General features: G+C 40.9%; 1 protein-coding gene across 1 annotated transcript in view; it reads right to left on the bottom strand.

Annotated features, from left to right (window-relative positions):
* The window catches only part of TAF3 (TATA-box binding protein associated factor 3), a 114106-nt gene that overhangs the window by 9435 nt on the left and 86152 nt on the right, over positions 1–18519 (bottom strand). The window contains exons 3-4 of the mRNA XM_041483746.1: positions 16327–18143; positions 11220–11302 (exon numbers count right to left, since the gene is read on the bottom strand). Of these exons, the coding sequence (XP_041339680.1) occupies positions 11220–11302; positions 16327–18143 (1900 nt within the window). The remainder of the gene's footprint in view (positions 1–11219; positions 11303–16326; positions 18144–18519) is intronic.

Genomic DNA, 18519 nt, shown 5'->3' with positions numbered 1-18519 from the left:
CACAGGGTCTTCGAAGCCACTCTGCTAATAACTGCAGAAGCAGCAAGCAACACCACATGTGAAATCTTCCAAAACTACAAATATTCATTAGCGAGCGACACGCGCTCATTGATTGGCTGGCATGCCTCAAGTGTGCAATTAGGACATGTTCACTATATAGGGCAGCTTGTTTATCTTGATTTTAGAGCTCAGTTATCAAAACAGGAGATCGGCATTTCGGAGCACGCTTGGGCCTACCACTCCCTTGGGCTACTGGAGTTCAGAGACTTTAGACTCCAGAGCGGAGAAATGAATGGTTTTGCGCTGCACCATTAGAGGTGATGGAGTAATCTCAGCGAGGGTGGTTTAGCCTGTCTTGAAGAAGGGGCTGCACACACAGAATATGGAGGTGGGAGAAATCAAAGGGAAATAGCAGTCCCACGACTAATAATTACTGTTACTTCAGACTTGGAGAGAAACCTGATATCAAAACACTATGTAAATGATGGCAAGATTTATGAGCTCTGTTTTATAGACAGGCAAATTGAGGCACAGAGCTCACTGCAAGTAGGCGGCTCTCACTGCAGCAGAGCCTCGATCCTCCTGGTACCTGAGTCCTGCTGGGATTTAAACTCTTCCTTGGGACATCACCATACACATACTGCTACCTTCTTTCCCAAATGTGTTTTCATGTGTCCAAAATCACCACTTAGTCTGCAAGTACAATACGTCATAAAACAAACTTTCACCTCCTTCTCCACACCAATCCAAAAACTCTAAAACTGAGGCCAAATGAGTATTTTTTGCAGAAATCAAACACAAATGAACATCAACCACTACTACCACAATCAGAGTCGTGAGACAAGAACTGCAATTCTCTGCAAGCTGCTTGCCTAGCAATGTACCACAAACAGATTCTACACGGAAAGATAAAAGGTCAATTAAAAGTTGTTTTTGAATCAGAACAGTTCCTTCAGATTAAAGGAGGTGTGAGAAAACCTTTGGAATAGATGTAGTAATAACAGCCTCCATAAATCGGGACTACAGGTTACCACTCCCTTTGAAAAAACCCCCAGAATTAATGTAAACACTGTGTATTTGACACTGGTTGTGTCCAACCTAAATTCACTTTGGATTTCTTTTTAAATGCCAGCAGGAGCTGTCCTGCTAACAGAACCTCAGTGTATCTAGTATTGAACACATGCACTGATTTGTCACAGAGTGCCTGGCAGTAACCAAGAAAAAAAATCTAAATGTAATAAAAAGGGGAAATACCTAAGGGATATGAAAGATCAAGTGGAAGGACAGAAGGACAGAGAAATCTTCAAATACCATGATTACCAATTATTTTCCATGTTTTTTTTAATAACCCCTTTGCTGAAAGAGCAGAGCATAAGCCTTCCTGACAAAGGCATTTTTAAGTTATTTTTCCTTCTCATAATCTGTTCAAGTGCAAACAGCATTTCACACCAATATGAGAACTTAATGAGATCTTCCATTGCCATTTCTGCTCAACTACACCAAGGCTGTGCTGGGGCCAAGACAATGGTGTGTAATATCTGAATCTCGGCTAAGGAGACAGATCTCATGGAACCAAAGGATGGACTGGCTTGGAAGGGACATTAAAGATCTTCCAGCCCCAACCCCTCTGCCATGGGCAGGGACATCTTCCTCTAGACCACGTTTTTCAGAGCCCCATCCAACCTGATCTTGAACACTTCCAGGGATAGGGAGTCTACAACCTCCCTGGGCAACCTGTGCCAGTGTCTCACCACCCTGACAGTAAAGATTCAATGCTTATCTACTGGTTAAAAACTGTGTTCAACACTGCTCCAAGGAGAAGGAAGAAAAGAAAACTTCAGAGAAGTTTTTCTGTTTGTCAGGACGGTAGAGTGAATGAAAACCTTTTTTAATCATCACTCCAGGGCAATCACTCTGTTCACAGCTATAGTTCCAGACCCAAACAGGATGAACACCAAGTGTCAGCTTGCAGGCAAAGGGAAAATTCTACCAAGATTTGAAGTATTGCAACAGGTCAGTTGGTTTCTAATCAGCTCTAAGTGGCAGGAGCTGTAACATGCTACATCTGGAGCAAAATGAAGCTCCAAGGTGTGAAATGGTTTCCTATCTTTGGAAGTAATTTATTTGATTTCATTCTGATCCTCATGGCTGAAAGCCCCATTGACTGCTTCACCTAAACACAGGGGAAAGACGTGCACCAAAAGGAAATGACTTTTCAAAAACAGGATATGGGCCACAGGGCAGAATGATTGCTATGGGCAATGAGCTCCAAAAAATGCTGTATCAGTACTTCCAAAGGTCTAGTGAAAAAATCACAGTAATCTTTGTTCCTCAGAGGCAGAGATCCTAAGAAGCTCTGCCTCTGAGAAAAAAAAGTAGCATTTGAAAATGTTACTTTTCTCTGCCCAGAGGAAAAAAGTAACATTTGAAAAGTCCTAATTCTCTTCCAAACCCATGACCCATTTTTAAGCAAGGAGAAGGAGCTAAATGGGTCTCTGTGTCTAGGAAAATGACACAATCAACTGCACTGACATAACTGAAACTGGTGCAATTCACTTGGATTATCAATCATCATATAATCTACTAGCTTTGATATTCCCTTATTGATATAAATTGCTTGATGCTAGAAAGCAATGTAACTATTTTGTTACTGAAAAATCTCACACCTGGAAATGAGATTGTTGCACCAGTAAAAACCTAAACACTCTAAAACCTATGGGTAAGAGTGTCAAAAACACCTAAGGAAATCAGGAAATTTCCATATGGTTTAGATTCTCCAACGATAAGAGGTGATTCTGAAAATTTTATTCCAGCCCTGGAGGAGAATCAGTGTGATTTAAGCTCTGTAATGTAGGCTAATTCCCATATTACTTTTAGAAAGGGAAATTTATTTGCTGTTTCATGCCCTGCTGAATATTTTATTTTGTGCAAACAAGTCATATTGGCAAACAAAAGCTCCACAAGCACATGCTGTGACCAACTAGTGCCAGAATGTACCAAACCTCCAACAAAGCCCCAAGCAATTTTGCAAGTGTAAAAACCTCAGCACTTTAACATCACCTGCCATGTAGTATTCTTCTATATCAAGGAAAATGAACTTTCAGCACTTATTCCAAGATATCATCCACTTTTTTGGGTGCCTGCCTCTCCCAGGTAAAGTGTGTTGACCTTCAGTGGTGCACAGGGAGATCAACAGCTCAGTCTCCAATTCAACAGAGCTGGGGAAGGATTTGGAGCACCAGGAACAGCTGAGGGAGCTGGGGGGCTCAGCCTGGAGAAAAGGAGGCTCGGGGGGACATTATCACTTTTCAGAACTCCCTGACAGGAGGTACAGCCAGGTGGGAGTTGGACTTTTCTGCCAAGTAACAAGTGAAAGGAAAAGAGGAGATGGCCTCTAGCTGAGCCTGAGGAGGTTCAGTCTGGATATTAGGGAAAATGATTTCATGAAAAGGGTTGTGAAGCACTGGAACATGGCATGGTGGAGTCACCCATCCCTGGAGGGATTTAAAAGACATGTAGATGTGGCACTTGTGCACACAGTTCAGTGATGGATTTTGCAGTGCTGGGTTAATGGTTGGAGTTGATGATCTTAGATGCCTTTTACAACCTACATCATTCTATGATTCTACTACTCTAACATTGTGGCAAAGCCCCACAAACGTCTGGACGTTCAGTCCAGCTGACATTTCCAGCTAACTCCTTTGCTTTACGGACACATGCACTGTTGAAATTGAATTACAGGTTTTCTACTGTTTATTTTCCCATTACTTTAAGCGAAACAGAGTTCTGCCCTTGGCCTTCAGCCTCTGTATCTGTTACACCCAGAGTATTCCTCCCAACAACCACAAGCACCTTTCAGTTGATGACTCCTAAATCTCCCTCCCATTTTCTCACCATTCTGACTTACACCTCTGGATGGTTCATTGCCAGTCTGACAAAACAAAACTGAGCTGGTAGCGTGGCGTCTTGGTATCTTTCATCTTATTTTTTCCCTTATCATCAATAACAAACATATTCAATGTTAAAACCACCTGGCACCAACCCCTTCTGCTGAGTTCTCAAGAGCAAAACCAGAACCTGGTAAAACATGTTTATGTCAATGAGCTCTTTGCAAACTTTCTCTTCTGTGTTCCCAGCAAACTGCCTTTTATTGTCATTTGTTTTGGGAAATGTTATCGGATGTATGATTTAGGGGTTTGCCCATAAACCAGTCCTATATCTACCATTTTTGGTGGGAACTGGTATAGAACATGAATTGTATTATCTACCAGAAAGTTGTACCAATATGGGTTTAGAAAATCTTTAAAGCTGTAATTTTCAGCTTGTTACCAAGCTTGTTTTTGAAACAAGTAAGACAGATGGTCCTGGACTTGGAGATTCTGTACAGCAAAAGATCAATTGCTAACAGGACAATTTCACTAAATTCAGGTAGGACCATCTGTGCTTTTGTGGCTATTTATGGTCTTCTTGTCCACATCCACCTCCCAGGAACCATCCCACTAATCCTTGGGTCTATGGAGTTTCTTCACTTTAGTTTAAAAACCTCAGTAAAAGAGTGAATAAAAAGAAGCACCTCTGTCAAAGTCAAGAACAAATCAGTACCTCTCTTTTGCAGTCATCCTCTATGGAAAGTTTATTTTTGAAACAAATACCCATCTGCCTTTTTAATCTTTCACACATATTTGATCAGTTTCTGTTGTGCTTCATAAGGGCAGCTGTTCATGGCCATTTACACAAGCAATTCCCTCATGTGTCTAAACCTGCCTGAAGTATTTTTTTTAATTGTGGTATACAGTATACAAGTTGTTGTTTTTTTTTTTTTTTATTCTTGAGCAATAAGCAGCAAAATCAAAGAATCTCGCAGCAAGTTGTTTTGTTTTCTAATGACTCAAGCCTTTTTATGGATTCACTTTTGGAGTCATCACCCAATGTGGCCAGCAGCAAAATGAAAATAATTTGCCACAGACTACTGCCTACCATAAACAGGATGAATAATTAGTTGGGGTGGCTTCAGTAATTAAATAAAATAGAAGGAAGAAAAAAAACCTAAGGACTACATCTAAAGTTGTAAATTTAATTCATGCTCAAGGAAGAAAAAGCTGTGCTAAATCACCTCTAGAAATATAAACAAAAATGATCATTTACTTGGTTTGGTAAAAGAGATATGGTATTCACTTTTTTTTTTTTTTTTTTTTTTTTTTTTAAATGTAAAAACTGCAATCCTGCAGCAAGGGAGAGGCTGGGGAACCTCCACCAAAGTGAAAGAGGCTTTTGGATGGATACAGGACCACACATGGGGATTCTGCAGCAGGATTTGGGCCAATATGTTACACTAAAAAAGAGCAATTGGGAAAGGGATATGAATCATAGCTGAGACAGTATCTTCATTAAAATACATTCAGCATTTCAAAAGGCATCAAAAATCAGTCCTCCAGCTCTTATAATTTAAAAGACCACAGAACAGAGAAATGTGGGTATGTCAGTAAATACACTCACAAAGATTGATGAAAGCTGTAAAGATCACTGGAATTCCTTCAGCACACCTTGGAGAGGAGCAAGATCATTTTTCATTACTCTGCCTCCTCACTTAGGTGGTCTATTGATCATATCAAAAATGATTTCACCATTACATGCTCTTTCACAGCACAAGCTGGATTGACACCCAGAGCAGCAGTTCTGTCAACGCACAGTTAACAAGGCCTTTCCCTGCTAAAATAATTGGGATGCCCATTAGCACAGCAATAAACACAGACTTTTACTGCTTGTGCTCTATTGTTTAATTGTCCCAAAGAGTGGTTAGCCCTTCTCCATTTTTCTCCCTGAAGTATCACTTCTTTTCCCCCCCCTCTCCTCTTTAATTCCTCAATGAATTCTCCTCTGGAGCTTTCCCTTGAATAAGCAGCAGGGTAACCAACACCGCCCACAGCTGTGTCCCACAATGGCCCCACGCTGCTGCCACTCCGTCTGTCCAAGGCTTTGGTCACGGTGCCTTAACTGCTCCAAACACTGCCCTTATTCATCAAAACGTGCACAGGGAGGGGCTTCCAGCAGGATTCCTTTACCTGTTTCCCCACCACAAAACAGTGCAATAAATGGAATGGGTCATGAGCTACTTGGCTGGTAATGCAAACCTAAGGCTTGACAAGTCAATAAAAAGCCAATCCTTCCCTCCCCAGCCACATGTAGGGAGCCAAGGCTGGAGGCAAACAATTTGGATATGCCTGTACAGGGAGCTTAATGAACCCCATTATTCAGCTTTTGTGGGCAAACACTATGAAGACAATAATGTAAATTATCAAAGTCTGACTAGCACACCACTAAATAGCACACAAAGTTCAAAAGTTTCTTCACACCCTCTGATTTATCTGTATGAGAACAACCCCATTAAAAACTGAAGCTCCTGAATATATACCAAAGATGATTCTGTAACAATCAGGTGCATTCTTGGAAACTGAAAGATTCTAGTTTAACTCAAACTAGCAGCGAAGTCTTGGATATCCAGCTCTTTTTTCCACAACTCACATGGAGCTTGAACAGTTTCAAAAGAACAAATATTCATGTTACAGCAGCAACTCAGACCCCCAGTTAGCTTTGGGGAGCATCAACACAGTCCTTGCCTAATTTCTGTCTTCAGCCAGGTCAATAAGAAGCATATTGATGTATTTGTTAAAACCTTCTCCTTCTTCTTCCCTTTCGTGGTGCCATGACCTTTTAAAGTCTGATTGTGTATGTGTGTGTGCAGTTTTCTCAAGAAAATTCGATCCCTGGAGAGTTTGCAACTCAACTCTTTTGTAAATTAAGCTTGTTGTAGATAGAAGATCCCTCAATAAGGCATCTCTTTTCTGATGAGCATACACTTGGTGGCACTCTGCATGCTACAGGTGAGATTGTATAGCTCTGTGGGATTTCAAAAAGTATGAGTGAAGAACTGATTTACTGCAACTTTGTGTTGCACTTAAAATAACAAATTCTTGAGCAAATAGAACTGGAAGAGGGCAGGGTTAGATTGGCTATTGGGTTAAGAATTTTTTCTTCCTTGTGGGGGTTGTAGAAGTTCTTAGATGAATAATCTAATCAAGAAACTTGGCGTAATAAACTAGGTTCTCCTGTCCTCCTAGTCCCAAAAATAGTCTTCTGGGTCAATGTTACACAGAGAGGTCACATCTATGATCACTGGATAATTTCTCTATCTTGCCCCTTGGTTTTGAGATCCTCAAAACAGGACATCAGCTGGTTCTGTTCATGGCTTTTGTCATGAGGGTATCAGGCAGCTGAATGAGCCTCCACACAAAAATAAGTTGGCCTTGGACTGATAATATCCTACCAAGTAATAAAGATTTTTAGTGGGGCCAATTAAGTATTTTGGTAACACAATTTTTTTCATCCCTTAATCCATTTAGGATTTTATCTTACAATCCACAGGTTATTTAATATACATTTTTATAGGCACACACACATAGATATCTGATCATGTTTGTGATTTGATTTTGGAGAAAGTCATGTATCTACTCACTTAAAAAATATAGAAGACAAGGGGCAATTTCATTAGAGCAGCAGGTCAGGTTTACCAGTTAAACATTGTTAAAATGCCTGTCCTTCCCCTTCTTCCTGTCTGCTTTCCAGGTTCCCTGTTGATGGCAGAGTTATGATACAAGTCTGGAGCAAAAGTCTGAAATTTTAAGGTAAATTTGGAGACCTGATTTCACAAAAAACATATATCCTGCTTCCAGGGCACAAACACTGAAACAGCACCCAGTAGTACTTTGCTTTGTGGTTTGGCATTAGTGTCAGCAGCCATGTGTTTTTTCTTAAAAGCTGTATTTAAAAGTAGCATAAATTTATCAGAAGTATCAAACATTACAGCATGTACTTTTGCTGAAGTTTATGTCAGATGTAGTAGTAGCTGGAATGTCAACACCTTATCAATAGATATGATTTAAAAAAAAACTTATGTTTATGAAAAATGATAGTACTTAGGAAAAATAACAAGACAAAAAGAAGCCATGATGTAATTGAATAAAAGTATTAAACCCTACTCATCATTTGCAGCTCATTTAAAATTTAAAAGTCGGTGTTTTTTGTTTTGCTTGTTTTGTTTTGAAAAGATAGCATCACTAGTTCCTTCCTATACTAACTCAGTTAGCAATCTACCTTGATAACACTGGAATGGAAAAAAAAAAAAAGTGAAAAACCCTTCCAACATATCATTCAAATCATATCTAAAAAAGTGGTCATAAATATTTTAGAACCCAAGCAAACCAATAAGAGCAAGGCCCATTAAGGATAAGATCTTTTACAACAAATTAAATAAAACAATTTATTGAAGCCTGGACTTGAGATAAACTAGATTTACTAGCTGACCTTTTATTCATTTAAAGAACAAAATTAGCTCTAATTGCATTAGAATGGAATCCAGTAAATTTCTTCTAATGTGGCATCCATGCAAGTATTGCTGTAATTGTTTACAACTAAGATGGAAATGCTTTGATAATAATCTACTTTCTTCTTGTTTTACTGTGCAGTTAAAACACTTGCAAAAAAACTCTTAAGTAGGACAGTTTTTCCAATATTGGTTTGTCCATCCTTCAGCAATAATACATTTTCATGTCTATTAACCCAGTGCTGTTAATAGCCACTTCTTTTGAGATGATGCATGTTGTAAGAACATTTGCACTCCAGACAAGCCTGAATGCAGATATTACTTTGAGTCTGGGAGAAATATGTACTTTTATTCACAAACACAAGAGAAAAGACTTTCCTGCTGCTGCTGTCACTGCTTTGTACGCTGGCCCAAGCAGAGGAGTCAAGAAGTAAAATTATAAAATCACAGAATGATTTGGGTTGGAAGGGATCTTAAAGACCATCCAGTTCTAACCCCCTGCCATGTGCAGGGACACCTTCCACTATCCCAGGTTGCTCCAAGCCCCATCCAACCTGGCTTTGGACACTTCCAGGGATGGGGCAGCCACAGCTTCTCTGGGCAACCTGTGCCAGGGCCTTACCACCCTCACAGGGAAGAATTTCTTCCTCATCTCCCACCTAACCCTGCCCTCTGTCAGTTTGAAGCCATTCCCCCCTGTCCCGGCACTCCATGCCTTTGCAGAAAGTCCCTCTGCAGCTTTTTTTGGAGCCCCTTGGGCACTGGAAGGGGCTCTAAGGTCTCTCCATGGCCTTCACTTCTCCAGGCTGAAGAGCCCCAACTGCTCACTGCACAAAGGCGTTTTGCTCACTAGTGCTGCGTTTCTCAGCCAACTCGTGCTGAGTTTATGGTGTGATGTGAATCTCCATTCCATGCACCACCAAGCTGACACTTTTGTTTCAGACTTCTGAAAACCCTGTGCCTCATGAAGATCTGTAAGTGCTCCTATTAAAGATGTTCTATATGACATTCCCCCAGACAAATTAACTTCCAATTGAACAGGTACTGGAGTACTTCCAAAAGTCTCCAAACAGCTCTTCTCTATAACAGAGAAATTGAAATAACCAATTTATCCATCTAGTTTCTACTCATATCCAATTCTAGGAATCCCTAAAAATTTTCCTTGCACCTTTCCATGGACATTCATGGTATCCTCAAACAATCCCATGCCAGTTAACTCCAGAGACAGGCTAACACAACATTTTTATATGATAATTGCCAGATATTTAGAGCCTCATTACCAACACAGATGAAACAAAAGTTTAACTTTCCCTTACTATAACACATCAAAAAGCATTTCTTTCTGCCTGTTACGAGATCCTTATATGGGGGCCAAGGTGCTACTAAAGATGTAAAATGAATCTGGAATAAAAGTGAGTTTCCCAAAAGCCCACGAAACGAGAAGTCAGTATCTCAGACCCTCTAAGCGCTGGCAGGGATGACAATGATGCACCCACATGATTTGTAGCAAACAGATGGAGCCTGAAGTCCCCTCTCAAAACATGTGTGGGTATGAGAAACACTGCGGTGAGATCAGGTTGGAAGCTAACTGGTGCTAAAATATGGCTTCAGAACTTTAATTCAGAACTTCTGCCTTGAAAATATGAGTTAATTTCCCTCATATAAACACTCTACAGTCCTTGGAAAAGCAGAATTTAAAAGCATCCATGTCTCCTCAAGGAGGAAAATGGATTTGTGGGCTTTCAAAGGAGAGCATGTCCAGCCATGCCCATTCAAATCATGCTCAGCAGGACAGACAAGTATTCTGAGAGAGCTGGAACTTTGTACAGCAACCTGAGGCACAGAAATTTTACATCACACTCAAATACTGTGAAAGGCAGAAAGCAGAAATGGCTAATAACTGGGATGTGGGTGTCCCTTAGGAACCAAGGAATGACTGAAGTCCCTCAGCAGCTTCAAACCAGTAAAAGCCATGGTTACCTACTGGGGAGAAGTAGGCCAGCAGAGAAAAAGGAAATAATCATCAAAATCCCATTTAACTTCTAGAGCAGAAAAATGAGTGATTAGGGGGTTTAGTTCATAATGGCTCTATAAGAGAAACAACTGCATTAGCAGTATTTAATGTGAGGAATGGAAAAGAAGGATCTGTGTGTGCTCATGTTTGCCATTCGACATGAAAGCGTGCTCTGTGCCAGGAAATCAACACAAAAAACCTGATTAAAAGAAACACTTCACATACAACACAGGACCAACCTAAGAAGCCTGGTGACACATGGTTTCCCCAGCCTCTCCAGCCTCCTGTTTATGCTGGATGATCTCAGGATAGGGATCACCCTATTTATGCTCATCCAGTACAAAGTAACTATTATTTGTACAACAGCACCCAATAATTACGGAGCTAATGAAGCAGCACTTGAAATGCGTTAGGTACACTCATGAATAATCATCAACAGTTATAATAAAACAGACGTGTATAAAGGAATTCCAACTGTTATGTTTTAAAGCATAAAACAACTGTTAGCTGGGGAGTGTTGTGAAACTTAGCTGTAGGTTACACTCAGGATAAGCATTCATTACAGAAACCTCACTAAATGCCACTGGAGGCATCATGCCAGCCCAGATGGAGCCCTGTAATCCATGCCCTAAAAAGACATGGAATGGGACACACAGTAGGATGGATGGAAGGTGATGGGTCTCACTTGGAGAAAGAATTTTGCTGTATAAATGTAATTTGCCACTAATTTTTAAGCTTTTCCCACTGAAAAGAAGAGCTCTCACAAGTGCCAGAGGATGGACTGTGATGAGCATACACCTCACAGATGGATTTATTTGTACTTACATCTTGTCTTGGCCTGCGCCCACTCTTAAAGTCAGCCGAGGAATAACCGGTGATGGAGCTGGAACAACTGGTTCCACCTTTATCTGTACAGGGGAACACAATCATCAATCAAAGACTGCAAGCAGACTCCCAAAATCTATTAATTACATGAAAGCACTAATGGAGTTAACCAGAGTATATCAGCTTAATGAAACAAAACTATGACAGACTAATCACTGCTCTCTCACACTTTGTCCCATGGCATGGATGGGTCTCAGTCTGCAGGGAGTCCCAGAAGTAGCAATTCACAAATACACACTCTAAGCTAAAAAAATCAACTTGAAATTTTGCTGCATTTGTACATCCTGATATAATTTGTTAGCAAATCTTCTCGATTAAGTACTTTTCTAGAGACACAAAACTTCCCAGTTTGTTTCTAAACAATGACATGAAATGCTTTGATCTTAGTACTCAAACTTGACAGGCACCCAATGGTGTTTGCACGTTGTTCTGAGATTTAAATTCAATTATTTCCCAGGTTCATCACACAAATGTACCATGACTTTCTTGAATCAAAAGGAGAGACAAAGGAAGCAAATAAACTCCAAGCTGAATTTACCAACACTGAATACTTTATGAAAGTTCTTATCCACACACGCATAACAGCCACTGCATTTTACTGCAATTAGGCTGAGGTTTTTAATGACTATTTTTCAAGTGGCCTGGGATTCCAATCTTGGTATCTGGTAGAGTTTAGACCACTTGAATATGTCCTTGAACTTATGAAACCAGTATATGCCAAAATTACCAACTCCCGCTGAGCTACTGGTTTGCAAAACCTGTCCAGAATGACCACAGATGCTACAGCTGACACTGTAATGATTCTCCAGGCATTCATTACTCAACTTATATCCATATATGACAAGTGTATATACATTATATATAGAGAGAGATATACATATAAAAACAGAGATGGAGACTGATCTCATTTTGAGCATGTGTGTCACCATATTTAATAAAACAACCACTTGGCTGAATCTGCTCCAGGAAGTCAGACAAAACTAATATGCATACAACTAAGTGGAAACCTGATCAAATTTCCAGTTTCATAAAGCTTCCACAGAAAAAGGGAGGTAAATATTCAATGCAAAGCACAGAATGCAGTGTGGGAGAGAGCAGGCCAGAGTGGGGGGGCTCAAGTGGGACTTATTTTGAGAAAAGTAATAACAAAATCTCGTGCCACACATTTTGGCAAAAGAATTGGAGCTGCTCTCCAGGAGATGTCTGGGCCAGAGAGAGAAAGAGAGCAGCCTGAGTGGTGTTCCTGCTCTGACACAGTGAACTGTGCTTTGCAATGCAGCTCTCCATGGATGTGGATTAGCTGATTTCACAGGCCTCTCTGCACTCTTTGTTTATGTAGAACCATTTTTTGTTATGTCATTCCCCTGGAGTGTTGCAAGAGCTTTTTTCCTCTGAAGCTTGAAATGCCTGCAACAATTTCAATGCATCTTCTATAGGTGATAAGTGAGTCTTTTCTCTGTTTTCCCAGCATCTTAACCTGTAACATCACCCAGTGCTTAGAGACTGAAACTGAACCCTGGCTACTGCAGGCTCAGGACTATGGCTTTGCACAGCCTATCTTGCCTCTTTTCCTGCAGGTTTTTCCTCCTTCTTTAGTGCCTGTTTTGAATAGAAAACATCTCAGGACAGGCACTGCTGCTGCAGCTTCCAGCACACAGCACAGAGAGATGCCCACACCATTCATAAAGGTCCTTGGTCCATTCTAAACAGTGGTGGTGTGGGCTCACATGGCAGAAGAAAAGAACATAAACCACTTCTTTATGCTCAGATACCAACATCACAGTTTGCTAGGAGAGGAAAACAGGGCTCCACCAGAATGCTAAATCTTATCCTTTGATACAAGAGGACAGGAAGCATCTTTCTACAAAAGATGTAGAAAGATGGGTTTGTGTGTAGGGTTTACATCATTAGACCAGGAGAAAACTAAGGAGCATTCACAGTTACATCCTGCAGAGCTTGGTCTTCCTCTACACTGCTAACAGGATTTTGACACAGGAGCAAGGGCAGCTTACTTTGGGGCAGCTCTGGCAAGCCCTGCCTTGATGCAAGGATGGCTCCATTTCTCACGAAGCAGTTCCTCAACTACTTTAGTTTCCAGCTCAGCTTATTAAGGTTAGCTGAAACTGGGTCAGCAGCTGCTCACTGAGCTGCTCAGTCACTCCTACAGCATGCCTGGTAATCTCTGGAGTACAGATGGGGTGTAACTGCTCCAAGTGTTTGCTTTTCATCTGGTGGAGCTCGCAAGGCAGTGCCCCAGATCTCCTTTTCTGGCTCTGTGGGCAGCACCCAACACCACCGCAGGGCACGGAGCTGCAGGCAAGCCCTGAGACAAAGCTTCTCCTCCTTGGTGCCATCACTAAACACTCCCAGCATGAAGCCTTCAGCTTCTGTTTTCCAGCCATTTATGCAGTGTTCTGTTTGCTGCTCTGTACCTTTCAGCAGCCTGGGGCAAAATTCCAGGAAAAACTTGATAAAAAGCCTCAGTCACCCAAGAGGATGGGATGCGCACAAAGGTAATAACTACAACAGGGATCAAAAATGGGAATATTACAGCTGAGTCAGCTTTTGTTTAACTACAGCAATATTAGAAATGGGACTCTGATGTTTCCTCCTGGCCATCAGGAGCTGAAACTGCAGCGAGCCCACAAACTCATCTCCCAGGCTGTGCTTACACCTCGGAGGCGGACGCGCTGTGGCAGATTAAATGTCCAAGCTGTAACTTGATCATCTGCTCTTGCAGCACAACTGCTGGCTAAATAAGTCATTGTGTGATCTCAAAGCTAAATTAAGGAAACATGTACTTTTAGGGGTTAAAACGAAAGAGCAGCATTCTGGAGTAATACTGGGAATTGGGGCCAGCAGAAGAGCATTTACAGTGGATTACTAAGCTTCCCAAATCACCAAAGAGGTAAAGTCCAGCAATATAAGACTCCTTTGTAGCTAACTAAAAATACATTGTCAGTGGATTTGTCCAGTTTTATGTATAAGCAATACTTCTTTCACCTGAACTAATACTAGTAGTCATATAAGCCCCTTATTGCCATGTGCTGCATTTTTTTTGCTAATCTTCAAGGATTTAGCTTCTTTGCCACATACCTCAGGGCACCAACTGATAAAGCTCTAACTCTCCATTTTTCCAGGACACCAGCAGTGCGGCCTTGCAAAAAATGAAAATCGCTCAAGAGATTTAAAGGGGAAATTTATTTTTAAAATCCTGACTTGCAGCAAAGAGGTGGATTTAAAAAAAGCTTATCTCTCAAGAATCAGTTTAAATTTTAATTCTATCTGGGGATTCTTTCATGCATTCTAGCTTTAAAGTTTATCTTTTGACAGGGACTTTTTGCCAAGGTAATGGGCAGCTTTGTCAATTTAATTTGTCCAAGTTTTTATTAGTGTTGAACTCCTTTTCCTAATATATATATATATATATATATATATATACACATACACACATATATATATGGTGAGTCTATACTGAAGCTTTACCAGTTTGTTATTTGTTTATGTGTCTGTTATCACTCTAAAAGCAAACTTGACACTGACAACTGCAGAAGAAATGCAAAATTGAAGGTATGGAAAACAAGCAATTCATTGCCTCTATTCCACATACACCCATATTTAAATTAAAAAAGAAATCTCATTTCATTGAGAAATTCTCAATGAAATACTGCCAAAACTGCTCAAGCACAAGGGGCAGACAGATAAAATGGGGAATCTGTGAAAGTGTTGCTGCAGTCTAAAACCAGACATGAAATTATCATGGACAACTGGGCCACCACCCTGTTGATCACAAACTCATCCACAGCCGACAAACATTAGCGCTCCACATCACCCAGATTCTGCATGGAAAAACCATCTGTAAACTTAAAAAATGTATCAAGTTTTGAAAGCAGCACTTTGTTGCAAGTCCAGCAGGCAATGTAGGAGTGGCAACAAAAGGAGAGTGAGGAATGTCCCAAATCTGAGCTTGTACAAACTGAGTATTACACTCAAAGCAGGATGTAAAGAGCATCTTGGTAAAACTGGAACTCACACAGTGCTTCCTAAGGCTAAGGATAGAGATTTGGGAACTCTTGTATCCAAGGTTATCACACAGGAAGACAATCTTCTTTCTTTTCTTCTTTCTTTTCAATATTAACAATTTAATGCGTATTATAAGGTGAAGTGACAAAAAAATTAGAGCAAATCCTGAATTAGGGGAGCTGCTTCTAATGGGATTTCAAATCTGATAACATGCAAATATGCTGGTTTCATTTCTTAAATATTAAATATATTCTCAAGATTAGGTGATATTGGAAAGAAGAAATTATCTTTGGCTGATGTAAATCAGTAAGAGTTACAGGAATGGAAGGAGCTCAAACCCCTTGAAAATTAGCTCTCCCCTTCTGTCTCTCAAGCATGAGACTCAAAACGAAAGGTGACATTTGAACACTTAGACCATAATTTGAAAATAATTTTCTCACTTCAAACAAATTGGAGCAACAAGGGGCAGATTTGCTAAGAGAAGACTCAGCAACTCTTTGAGCCTGTAAAAGATAACATTTATATGAAGGCAGTCTGCCTCTCATTTCTGTCCACCTGGGAATTTCCAGGCTTCTACAAACTTCGAAACAGCAGATTTTTAGAAACAAAATTTAAAGTTTACATGAAAGGTATAGGGTTTATATGAAAGGTATAGGGCCCTTCTAGTGGAAACCTACAGAACAAACTTTCTGCATCACAACACTGCATCCCTTTACTGTGTTTGTTGTTGTTGTTACATCTGAGCCTCAGCTTTTCCAAGTGAAAAGAAGGTTGAGAAAAGCCAGGACAATCTCACATTTCAAATTCACAGAACTAGAATTTCACTGTTTTGTTTTCCAAAGATGTGGGACAATCTCTGAAGCTCTTGGTGGACACCTTCCTTGGAGCTGTTATTATTAAGAAATACCAAACCTGTAACCACACTTCTCCTCAAAGCTCTTAAGACAATGCTCAGCAGCAAACTCAGGAATCCATGTGGATTCTTCAAGCAAGCGTGCCATCTCAACTCATCCAACCAGCTTACCTTTTCATGTTTGTGTTTCTCCTTTTCTTTCTCTTTCTTTTCTTTTTCTTTCCTCTCCTTTTCCTTCTCCTTCTTTTCCTTTTCTTTGTCCTTCTCCCTTTCTTTCTTTTTCTTCTTCTCTTTCTTGTCCTTCTTCTTCTCTTTAGGTTTCTCTTTGTCCTCAAATAGTTTTTCAGGTAGCATGGGAGACAAGGAAGGTAACATGCTGGGAAGCCTCATGGCAGATGGTGTGCTGAACAAGGGCATAGACATTTCTTTGGGAGGTAAAACAAGAGGTGCTGATGGCACCTTTATCTTATCTTCCTTACCCTTATCTTTGAGTTTCTCTTTGTCTTTTTTATCCTTGTCCTTTTTGCCTTTCTCTTTCTCTTTCTTTTTATCTTTATGTTTTTCTCTCTCTTTTTTGGTATTGCCATCTTTCAACTTTACTTTTGTGTCAGCATCCTCAAAGTCCTTTAGTTTGAATTTATACGGATCAGGATCATCCTCTTTGAGTAGTTCCTTCCATTGAAACTTTGCTTCCTTGTTTCCTTCCTTGTCTTTATCTTTCTCCTTGTTCTTTTCCTTCTCCTTATTTTTTTCTTTGTTCTTCTCTTTATCTTTTTCTTTTTGTTTTTCTTTCTTCTTCATTTTAGTTTTCAGCTCTTTTTTCAATTTCTTTTTCACTTCTGTTGATGAAGCCAACTTGGTTTTCTCCTCATAGACTTTGAGAAGAGGCTCTGGAGTTGGAGGTGAAGCAGAAGGAGAGGAGAAATAAGTGAAGTTGGTAGGTGGATTAGAAGGTGTCCCCATGTTTGCCTTCCGAATGACCTCATCAATTGAGTCATCCATTGTCCATGAAATGTCTGAACTTGAAGTCCCACCTGAGGCAGGTATTGGAGTTGCTCCTGCCTTATTTGCATTATTGGCAGGAACAGAAGGTTTAGGAGTTGTAGACTCTGAAATAGAAAGTCTTTTAGGACTGGTAAAAATTTCCCCTTCTGATTCAGACCCAGAGGAAAACTCGAAGGGATCGGGCTCTCGTTCTGCACACGCACGAGCAATCACAGCATCAATTGAATCATCAATGGTCTTGTCCATGACCGGGACCTTCTTCACCTGGTTGTCCATATTTGGCTTGGGGGCAGGCTCAGGTGGTGTCTGTACCTGTTTCACTTGAATATTTTCCTTTCCTATCTTCTCACTCAATGCAGCCAGAGGGGTTCTGCTCGGTGGTTCAGGCTTCACAGGTGGCTGTGGAACGTGAGCAGGAACCTTTGGACTTTTGGGACTTTTTGGGCTCTTGGCGCGACCTGGTGACTTTTTTTCTTTGGATCCAGGTTTTGGTGAACAAATGGGACTCCCAGCTACCACTGGTGAGGGTGTAGTTTTCGGTGATTTTGTCTTTTGTCCTGGAGAACTTGTTTTGGACTTCGTCTTGGGTACGAACGGCTTCGCCTCTAAAGTTTTGGGGGTCGGCACTTGGGATTTTGCAATGGGAGCCAACATCGGTGGTTCTGGTGAAGGGGGGGCTAAGTCTGTACTGTCCTGAACGTGAACTGGAGAAAGCATTGGTGGTACTTTTTGTGTATTTATTGAGCTAAGAGGCTCACGTGGTTCCACAGTTCCATCCAAGGCGTCCCCTTTGGAAACAGACAGTTTTGGCCTCTTCACAGGTGGGAATTCCTCAGCATCAGGACTTTCTAATGGTCTCTTGCTCAAGTAGTTCTCATCATTAATTGCCTCATCCTCTTCCATATCTCCTTCTTCTTCCAGTGGGACCTGCATGGCCTCTGCAGATGTACCTCCATCAGTAGGAACCTGCTCCTCTTCCTCTTCTGCAACAAAGAGCATTTAGGAAAACATTAGGATAATTGAAACGGGTTTTACAGAAAGAAACAAGCACCACAACAAATATTCATGTGCAGCTCAGTCCAGAAGAGCCAACTGGCCACCTAAGGGCTTCTTACTGGTCTGCCTGGAAGAACATGGGGTACCTCCTGTGTCACATCTGCCACTTCTGGAACTGGCAGGTGCCCTCACCACAGTGTAACACTGAACCCATGAGCAAAGGAGAGGAGGGTAGAGCTCACCAATGGCAGAGTTTGCAGAGCAGGCCCAAAGTGTCAGTCCTACCCAAAACCACCCTAATAACTTCATTCATTTTTAAATGACGGGAAAGAGGTTGAAGCATTTTTTGCTGTAACACAGTGT

This window comes from Pyrgilauda ruficollis, unplaced genomic scaffold (genome assembly GCF_017590135.1).
Source record: "Pyrgilauda ruficollis isolate IOZ18807 unplaced genomic scaffold, ASM1759013v1 scaffold61, whole genome shotgun sequence".
In the NCBI taxonomy this organism is placed as follows: domain Eukaryota; kingdom Metazoa; phylum Chordata; class Aves; order Passeriformes; family Passeridae; genus Pyrgilauda; species Pyrgilauda ruficollis.
This window is presented reverse-complemented; position numbering and strand designations above follow the sequence as displayed.